The sequence below is a fragment of the Panicum virgatum genome, chromosome 9K (genome assembly GCF_016808335.1).
Source record: "Panicum virgatum strain AP13 chromosome 9K, P.virgatum_v5, whole genome shotgun sequence".
NCBI classification, from domain to species: Eukaryota; Viridiplantae; Streptophyta; class Magnoliopsida; order Poales; family Poaceae; genus Panicum; species Panicum virgatum.
The window spans coordinates 69,838,603-69,848,897 of NC_053144.1; the positions used below are offsets into that span (position 1 = coordinate 69,838,603).

General features: G+C 44.2%; 1 protein-coding gene across 2 annotated transcripts; it reads right to left on the reverse strand.

Annotated features, from left to right (window-relative positions):
- Positions 1-1,432: 1,432 nt before the first annotated feature.
- LOC120647518 (serine/threonine-protein kinase ATG1a-like) lies at positions 1,433-7,155 on the reverse strand. Of its 2 annotated transcripts, none has more exons than XM_039924339.1 (13): positions 6,815-7,155; positions 6,616-6,733; positions 6,466-6,524; positions 5,965-6,029; positions 5,661-5,745; positions 5,503-5,583; positions 5,294-5,399; positions 5,059-5,113; positions 4,209-4,330; positions 3,804-4,132; positions 3,028-3,316; positions 2,886-2,956; positions 1,433-2,060 (listed from the first exon to the last, which is right to left on the reverse strand). In XM_039924339.1, the coding sequence occupies exons 1-13, from the start codon at positions 7,070-7,072 to the stop codon at positions 1,836-1,838; spliced, it is 1,863 nt and encodes a 620-aa protein (XP_039780273.1). In that variant the 5' UTR covers positions 7,073-7,155; the 3' UTR covers positions 1,433-1,835. The 2 variants fall into 2 exon arrangements, with proteins under 2 accessions (XP_039780273.1, XP_039780272.1); XM_039924338.1 differs by having other exon boundaries at positions 4,209-4,332; positions 5,064-5,113; positions 6,815-7,136.
- Positions 7,156-10,295: the final 3,140 nt, after the last annotated feature.

A 10,295-nucleotide genomic window follows, 5' to 3' on the forward strand; every position in this document is an offset into this window, starting at 1 on the left:
GAAGGACAGCTGTCCATAACATCTTACACAAAAGACCCCGCAACAAAGGAAAATTGCAGACAAGCCCTGAAGATCTTTTGTGCTTCCCAAACACACCGTCCGTCTCCAGCGCTGTCTTCCGCCGACGCCATGACCGCCGGAGCAGGTAACAGACGCCGAGAACACCGAGACCAGAAGAAGCTCCATCGCACACATGCTTTGAAATGAGCCGCAACATGAACGGAGCAAGGAGGTACCTCGGCCGGGGACACACCCCAAGCTTCTCTGATCCAGGACCAGTACCCATTGCTGGCAAGCGAACACCGAGCACCAGCCCCTCCGCCACGCAACCAGCCACCACCTCGCCATCCTTCTGCTATGTGCCACCGCACAGAGCAGACGGCACAAGACTCCTGTACAAGAGACCGCAAGATCTGGAGCTCCAACTAGGTCTCCAAATCCAGCGAACTCGAACCTCACAATCCTATCACCAGCACCGGAGTGAGCGATGGTGAGGTAGAGAGAGGACCGGAGGACTTTATTCCACCATGGCCACGCCGTCTCCACCCTACAAGCGCAGCCGGGAAGACCAAACCTAGACCTATAGGTACCTACGCTACACCCCCGAGCAAAGGCCCGCTCGTTCCCTCGCATCCGAGGCCATGAAGGCCATCGGAGGCAGAAGGGAACGGCCACCCTGCCGGGGGAGGACCACTCGTCGCTTCCCTTTCGCCTCTCCCACCTGTAGCAAAGGGGAAGAGGAAGGGAGAGGACACTTCTTGCGCAAGTGAGCTAATGAGAGGAGCCCCGGAAATAATTGGCATGCCGGCGGGATCTGGTGACATGATACAGCCAGCCATGCATGCCCCTCCAAGTACCAAGCGGTACCGCCCAGTTTTAATTGGGCTGAGCTCCGCCTCTGCCTGCCTGCCTGCCTGCTCCGGTCCGGTGAAAATCCCCTATCTGCCAGAGGCCTCCTGCCTGCTGAGGAGGACCAATCGAGCATCGCATTGCGTCTTCGCTGCGGAACTATGCAACAAACACAAAGAGCTGAAAGGGATTAGCACGAGAGGGAACATTTTGCCCAGCAGGGCAGTCGAGATGCTATGCTAGAGCGTGGTACCACTTGCCCAGGCTCTCCCGTGCCCTCCCCTCTTCCATGCCTTTTTTTTTTTCGCGCCAAAAGCCCAACACAAACATTCTTGCTTGCTCATGGACGCGGCACTTTCAGATGTGCGGTAAATGTAAATGGGGTTGCTGGCAACGTACCATCATGTGAGGCTGGCACCATTGCGAGACAAAGCAGGCAGCTGGAAAACAGGTAGGGCGATAAGATAAACACCCAAGTCAAAAGGAATTATTTTACATGCAATTCTTTTTTTAAAAAAAATTAACATGCAATTCTTTTGCAGATAGCTAACCCACATCATACATGCTGCAGAATAGATACACATTCGGAGCTCCAAAACTTGTAAGGAGACTAGACGGTTATAAAAAGGTCTCAAACAGTTTCTATTTACATTTTGCACAAAGCATGTACAAGTTTTAGGTCACCTCAACATTTTGCACAAAGCTGTAAGGGCGACCATAGAGCTTCAAGAAGTGGTATGTACAAAAGAAAGGGCTGATGGTCTGCCTTTTCTCTAAAAAAAAGAAAGGGCTGATGGTGGACCATGGCGTTCTGCAGCTATATATAATGTTATATATACAAGTTCATGACATCAAACGTCACCAATGCACCGAACACCTCCTAGACAAAAACAGTATGGAGCACACAAGCTTAACCATGAGGCCGGATAATTAGTCTTTCAATCCTTGTGCAAATAGCCAAATATGCATCCCAAGTGCGTAATAAATTAGTTATGAACTATTCTGTGCTGTTGCCCCACAACCTGAGCACTGCAGAGATGGTTCTTCAAGTTAGCTATGTAGCTATGGATGCGTTGTTGATCTGACAGTGAAGGGGAAAATGGAGGATTTAGTGGCAATGTAGGTGCTTCTTGCAATATGAATGTGAGCAAGATGATAGATTTGGAATATAGTGCCATCGATTTACTTCGGTATCCCAAAACTTCATTCGCCTGAAAAGAATTACGTAAAAAGTCAATAAAATGTACTGACTGTAACTGATAAGTGACAAAATACACAGCCCTTGACTCCAAAGCAGGTTCTCATGTGATTAATAATAACACAACCCTTCTCCTAGAAGGCAGATCCATATGTATCTGATGGATTCTACTGAAAATGAAGGCAAATCTGCCAGATTTGTGTTGTCTTGTTGCTATGTTGTACTTCACTTCTTCTCTATTAATACATACACCGGCATTATCAGCCGGCTTCTGTTAAATAAAAAAAGAAGGCAAATTGCCTTCAGGAAGCAGGGAGTCGCAAGGTTTGTCACTGGTTGAGTTCCATAAAGGAGCAAGCTCTGGCTGGTAATGGTTCGTGTTCAGTTCTTTGTAGAAGACACATTGCATTCTTCATGGAAATATAAACAAGTATACTCATTTCTGTTATTGAAGATAATTTCTTACTAGAAGCCCCCCCCCCCCCCCCCAAAGGAAGACATGCCTTACTTGCTTTTCTCTCCTCATATTTCACAATGTACTGAATGCGCCTTACTCACATTCTTTAACTGTTTCAATGAAATTTAGGCGAGCAATTGCCTGCCATGGTTACATTGGAAAAAAAAAGGACATGCCTCAAATTAGTGGTAACTAATGAAACCACCAGTGGCATATCTTCAGCATTGATTTGTGTTACTTCATTTGAAAAACTTGCCTGATTTCGGTGTATATACTCAATTTTTTATGTATTTATATGTGTCATGGGAATGGTAGACCGAGGTACCCATATTGTACAGGTTTCGACAGAATGAACAGATAAGCCCAGATAGCGATACTTACCGCACCACTTTTCCCATATTCTAAAGCAGTTTGGAATATGACATCCATTGCGTCTGGCATCTCAGTGTTATCTGGAAAACAATGTTGATTATGATTAAGAATCAATATTGAATAGCGATAAGAAAATATCATTGTTCCTAACCATAGCTCTTCCGCAATATATGTGATATCTTCTCTGCACGATCATATGCTTTCATGAACCCACTTTCAACCCACGAACAAACAGAAACTGGTCTACTGAAGTCCAATCCTCGCGCCGCATTCAGAGACGAATCATCAGTCTTAGGCAGGAAATGTTCTGGAGAAGATTCAGAGAAATTTCCATCATGCGATGCATCCATGAATAAGTTACACGCATCAAGTGCCTCTTTCCAGATAGCTAATAATAGAAGCTCAATTGACAGTGACTCCAGATACAACCCCTTAGAAAGCTGCATATAACACAGAAATGTGGAGACACGAGACACGTAAGAAAAGGACTAGCATATCAAAGTTGTGAAATGAAATATACAACTGCTACGACTGTTCGATAGAGTATTGGCTATTGCTATGTTGAAATTTGGAAATGACTAGCATTACAACATTGAATTATTGGTCTGATACAAATATTGCAGGAAAAATTCACGTAATGGAAATTCAAGAAAAAGAGGAGATGGCTTGTTGGACAGTGACATACATTGAAGGGTATTTATTGCCAGGGAATATTATATTAACTGAAAAGAACAAGATTATCTTTTTGGAAAGCTGCAACTTTGACATTCTTATACAGTACATCAGAAACTACTGAGACTGAATTGCAAAAGCAAGCCCACAAACACACACACACACACACACACACACACACACAATGAGCCAGAATGAAGATGAATATCATGTTTTGGATCACAGCGTAATTTTCCAGTATGGCAGTAGTAGTACCTTTTCCCGAGCAAGTTCCATAAGAACAAGAACATATTGATTCAGAATATGAAGCCTTGCAAAACAATCAGGTGGCTTCCCTTGTCTATCTTCCGCATTGACTGACTCATGGGAAGCAGGCACTGGAGTGCATCCATGGTTTTGTACACCAATAACTCGGCTAAAGTCTCTGTTTTGATTCTGAACAGAACTTTTGCCAGTGGACCTATCATAGCCGGAATTTCGTATACCTGTATCATCCTTTGTCAACTTCTCGAGTGAATCCATGGAAGTACAGTTTACCGGAACGAGCACATATTCTCGTTCGATCCACTCCCATGAATCAAACACTATAAACATATACATACAAAGTTAGCACCTAAGAAGAATACACGCTGTGTGATTCAAAGATATAGCCTGATGTACCTTTCGATTTTTTTGATTCCAGGCTTTCAGGTTTCATTTTTAGGACAACAGAAGAGGTGATTTTCTGGCATGTATCCCTTAAATCAACAGCATGATGGGACTCATGGATAGGCTCACATTTACTGAAATGGCATAAGCAGCAAGCTTGATCACAGAAGCAAATGTAACACAATAAAACAAAACTATTCCAAAGGTACAGAGAAATCTAGAAAAAACTGCAGGATTGTTGCACAAATGAGCAGTATTCTCATTTATAGAAGTATATGCACTGCAAGCTTTAAAGCATGAGGAAATATGACATGATAAAACCGAAACTACTCCAAACAGGGAGAAAAAATAGTGGAAAAACTGCTGGTTGCAAAAGCTCGGAAAGACTACAGAACTCTTGCATATGCGAGTTATAAGCCCATTACAAAATTATAAAATGCAGTATTCTACAAATAATTGAAAACAAACATCAATGATGAACTAAATATGATGCAGTGCACCATCATAATTCTTAGGTAAAATTCATTTGTGGACACAAGAACAGAAGAAAAAAAGATAACTGAGTGCATACATGTATCATATGCACTATTTATGAGCACCTGTTGTATTTTTCCCCCTACTAGTTCTCTCCACTACCATTTGAGTTCATCAATGAAATTATGTACGCACACACCGCATCACTAATGGGGAATACTATATTTGTTAGGGCTACCATTTCAGCATTGATGTGAAATTATGTACGCACACACCGCAGCACTGAGGCAGCAGGGTATTGCTAAGCTAAACCTGCAGCATCTTCATCGAAAACAAACTAGTGAACATTGCATATGGATGAACACTACCACCAGAGTAAAGGGTTGACCTTGTTGTTGCCAAAAACTTATGATTGAAGAATTCGTCAAAACTTATTCTCTTCCCTGCAAAACCAAAAGCATATTTTAACCTGATTATCCAATCGGTAAAACCAATTGTTCAACGCTAACAAATGACTTGTACATATAACAAGAAATGACCAACTAAAACTGCTACATAGGATAAATCAGTTAACATGCGCCTCCTTCGCACAAGCAAAAAGTAAAGTGCAACAGCAGACTCACTTGGATCACAGTGCAAGAGTCTTCTGCACAAGTCAATGCAATCAGGACATATATCAATTTCTGAAGGGAAGTTAAGTTCATCAGAAGCCAGGATGTTTTGGTGCAGCTGTGTTCAGAAAACAATGAGCAACAATTAGTTTTGGCGGATACAAGTATTGTGGTCATACATATAAGAACATCTAATTACTCAAATATTAAGAGTAGCAAACCTGGAAACAGGTAATCCCACCATATGGCAACTTCCCAGTGACTAGCTGAAAAAGAATGACCCCAACACTCCACAAGTCTGACTGCAAAGCTTTTTAAAGCAGTGTTAATTGCTTGGTTATCCAAAATCCACGAATTTAATGAAAGTTAATGAGCTAACCTTTGCATCATAGTCCTTCCCTTGCCAAATTTCTGGGGCCATATAATATGGTGAACCACATATTGTGGCAGCTAAATTTTCATGCCTGAAACCATTCCAAACATTTCATTACACATTGCTACTGACAACAAGCTTGGAGTAAATACAATATTCAGAAGCAAATATGTTGAGATAAAAATATAATTGTGAACTGGAAATGATAACAGCTTTTTTTTTATGAAATCAAACCATTCAGCGCAAGAAGGGGGAAATTGTCTTTTAATTTAAACAAAATATAAGCAGCGATTGGGGAGAAGATCCTCACTTGGCAAACCCAAAGTCGCCGATTTTCAATATAATGGCATCACCATTGGTTGATAGGAGAAGGTTCTGCCAATTTCACATATTGATAAGTCTGGAGTAAATAATGTATCGTGAAAACAAATGAACACATGAAAAATTACAGTGAGGAATTCTGTACTTTCATTCAGCGTATGTTGATTGGACATCAAATGCAAGCATGACTGAACAGAACAGACCTATGTGTGGTTTGACAAGTGATGGAACTGAAATTAATTGGGACTAACACATTTTAAGTGACGTTAGTTGCTATTTATGGAACTTGCACAAGCAGCGACAATAAACGTCCTCAACTCCACAACGTCACAGGAGTAAGCCTTAGTTTGGCACTTTGTACACAAAAATAAACATCCCAGGTACCAATCAGGGTAATCGGTAAAAAAATCTAATGAACACTAGGATCATGGGGGTAAATCACGCCCAAACCAACCAAAAGTGACCAAATTAAAATGTCCTTAGGCAATACCTGTGGCTTGAGGTCCCTATGGACGATGTTCCTCTGCCTCAGCATCTTCAGCCCTTCCGCTACGCATCCAAAACAACAGAGTAACGTCAAATAAGGCCCAGATTTTTTTTTTCCTCTAAAAAAGTGGAATCCAGATTACGGCGGCCATACCGAGCTGCCGCATAAAGTCCTTGGCGGTGGCCACCGGCAGCCGGCCGTGCTTGAGCAAAAACTTATCGAGGTCGCCTCCATCGCAGTACTCCAGAACCAAGTACATCACATCCGCCGTCTGCAGCGAAAGCTCAGTCGCGTCAAACCGTTAACCGTGCTACTCAGTTCGATCGCGGGGGTTTCGAGGGGGATAGCGTACGTCGATGGTGTCGAGGAGGCGGAGGATGTTGGGGTGATCGATGCTCTTGAGGATCTCCCTCTCCTTGAGGATCCCGTCGTGGACGCGCTTGTCGAGTCGCCGGCGGTCGATCGCCTTCACCGCGACGCGCGCGCCGGTGACCCGGTGCACGGCGCGGAACACCTCGGCGTACGAGCCCTTCCCCACCAAACTCTGCAGTCTGTAGTCCCCCACCTCCACCTTCTCCATCGCCTCCCCCGACCTCGCAGGCGCTGCCATCGTCGCCGGCGAGTGTTTTGGGGGTTCCGTTCAGTTTGATTAGATTAGAGAGGGAGAGTGCGGGCCCGCGTGGTGGCGCCCCCGTCGGTCCCGGAGATTTGAGGCGGTGAATTTGTCTTCGAGTTATCCCCTCCGGTCCCACACGTCAGCGACCCTGCATAGATCGTTTTCCAGATATCTCCGCGCAAAACCACCTCGATTACCAGCAGCAGGCGCACTGACGAGTAGGACCTGAACTCTGCGGGACCAGGTAGTCAGCGTGTTGAGAGGGATAAATATCTGGTCTACTTAGCTTAGCCGATGCCGGGCCGGGCCCGTGGAGGCGTCGGCGTGGGCCTGGGCGTGGGGCACGGGCGCAGCTTCGAAGCTTTTCACGCGGAGTCTTCTACGGGTCGGTTTCGTGTGGTGCAAGCTGTTGCCTCCGCGGATCGGGTACGCTGCTGACACGATTTGGTCAGGGGTGAAAAAGTTTTTATGATTTTTTTTCTTCTTTAACTACTAATTAGAGATAGTAAATGAAGTCTAATTACAAAATAATATTCACAATTATGATACTGTAGCACGTGCTGTAGTTAATAAGTTCTTTGAACGCATGATTAGAGGATGATTAGTGGCGGTTACTGTAGCATCACTCAATCGTGGTGAAACTTGGCTTATTAGATTCATCTCGAAAAATTACACCTATCCGTGAAAAGATTTCGTAAATAAATTTTGTTTATTACTACATGCATACATTTGTCTTTTTTGAAAAAAAAAATTAAGAGACTAACCAAACATGGCCGAGTATCGAGTGCGTTGCGGCAACGCTGCCACCCACGAAACTTTGGGCGGTGGTGTGGTGTGAGGAGGCCTCGGCTGGTGGGCGTAGCGGCCCGGGTGCGGTGCGGGGAGTCGCGCTCGTGTGCAGGCTGCAGCTGTTAACCTTTTTGTTCTTTGGAAATGGGTGGAAGGCGAGGAGATGCTTGGGCCGTCAAAAAGGGAGGGCGCTCGGCCTGGATCCGGTTTTTTCTTTTGTCGTTGACATTTTGCCAGGCTCTTATTTTTTTCCCTTTTGATTTGGGTTTAGACCGGATGTTCTCTTGTGCCACTGAGCAGGAAGGAGAAGGATGCTAGTGCTGTAAACTTGCAATAGCTGTGCTGACTTCGAGTTGGATGTTGTCTGGAATTGAGCTGCAAGCTGTCATTATTTGCTGGCATAAACAAGGTGGTTTCTTTCTGCAGAAAATAAGGTTAGTCTTAGTAAGAGTGTCATCGACACAGTTATTTAGACTGAAATTTTAAAAACCGTGTCAGTAGAGTATCATGGTGATGATACTCCTCTCATATTTTATGACACTTTTTTTTTCTCTTTTCTCATACTATTGGTATATGTTAGCAAATTTAATATTCATGACACTCTTATGACCCTCCACTAAAATTGGCCTAAGTAACCTATCATTACCATGGAGTACCATGGGTTAAAAAAATCTTAGGATTGCGTGACAGAACTTCAGTATCACTCAACAACCGGTTGAATTCACCAGCCTAGGGCCCTTTTTTTTGTTGATTGAAGGCGTCAGAGGATTAACACGAAACCAATTACTCTATCTGCAAAAGAGAAGATTTCACTTGATTGCTCAGGCTGATCTGAATCCTCATGCCACAATGACACAACCGCACAAGGCCACTTCCGAGCTGGTGCTACAGCAGGATTCCCGGGCAGATGATCGATCCTGTTGGAGGGGGGGGGGGGGGGGGGGGGGGGCATAAATATCTGGCGACTGGCACACTAGTACAGTGGCATTTGCTCGCTTGACCCACCTTCAAGATCTACGACACCGAGCTCCTGCCATAACGCCTCTGCTTTTCTCGTGGCGTGCTTCGTGGCGTGCCTCCATAAATCCATAAATAATGGTGCTCGGCCATATGCTCCGCCACGTGCTTGGTGTCATGATCTGCTCGATTGATTATTGATTCGCTCAAACAACTCTGGCCGCAAGCTCTGGTAGAGCCTCGCTACAGAAACTAGGATACCAGCTTTTCTTCTATACTATTGCAAGATCAACTTAGTATTATTTTTTTGAAGTAACAACTTAGTATTAATCATCAGGTAGGTATGGCATCCAAAATAAGTGAGAAAACACACTTGAAATGTCAGTATATTTGCATGCCATTCTCACAGTTTACAGGAACTTGATCAATGAATTTAAATCATCAACCAAAAGACACATACAGACACAAATAATCACAGTGCAGGACCTTTCTGTTCTAATAGGAAAAAGAAAGCTACAATCTTTTATCAAATGGAAAGCAAGTGATATCCAATGAGCTCCATAACTCCTCTCCACAGATTGTCATGACGTTATCGCTAGCTTGTTCCTTGTCAGTGACTCGCCCGTTCTTGCATCTCTGCAAATTGTGACAGGAGCTCGTGGCGCGAGAAAGCAGAGAGTGGCAGGAGCTCGGTGCCGTAGATCTCGGCGCCGTAGATCTTGGCGCCGAGCTCGGCGCGGAGATCTACGGCGCCAACCCTGGGCCACGTCAGCGCCAGCTCGGCATGCGGGCGTGGCATCTCGGCGCCGCATACAATGGCGCCGAGACGTATTAGCTCGGCGACGCCAATCCCAGGGTCCATTTCTACTATTCATTACAAAAAAGAGCTTATATGTGAAAAACTTTTGCGAAAAGGGTTAGAAAACAAAAAATTACAAGGAAAGGAAAGGAAAGGGGGCAGATTCTCTTCTAGAGAAAGTGACAGCTTTTGATTACTGTCCTCACCTCATGTGCTCTGGCATTTGTTTCATATCAAACACTCCACCCAAAACCCCTCCTGATAGAGTTGGAGTCATACCAAATAGATTGTGAGTAGCCACTGAAAAAATATTTTTTATTACTAGAAAGCAGCTCAAGTTAGCACTTTGCCTGAAGATTTTCATGTGCGCAGACTACTATGAGAGAGATGTTTGAAACTTGAAGTGCATAGCTCCAAAATCGCTGCAAAGTAAACCGCTCTGCTCTTATCTACTGCCAGAGCACCATTGAATCCATACTCCAATTTTTCAGGCTTTCAGGCTCGGCAGCGTATTAACCCAATCCAACCGCAACAGGCTCTGCTAACAAAACCCCCGGATGGACGACGGAGGATAATTGATCATCAATAGGTGTTGTTTGGCTCCAGGACTTTTTTCAAAAATCCCTATCACATCAAAAAGAATCTTACTATTTTATAGTATTAAATAAAATC

Excerpts from the sequence above, each read along its gene's own strand:
- LOC120647518 (XM_039924339.1), bottom strand. The coding sequence starts at position 7,072 with ATGGCAGCGCCTGCGAGGTCGGGGGAGGCGATGGAGAAGGTGGAGGTG. Across the intron at positions 5,746-5,964 it reads GGCGACTTTGGGTTTGCCAA|GCATGAAAATTTAGCTGCCA; the intron begins GTGAGGATCTTC and ends GAATGGTTTCAG. Across the intron at positions 4,133-4,208 it reads GGAATCAAAAAAATCGAAAG|TGTTTGATTCATGGGAGTGG; the intron begins GTACATCAGGCT and ends ATATGTTTATAG.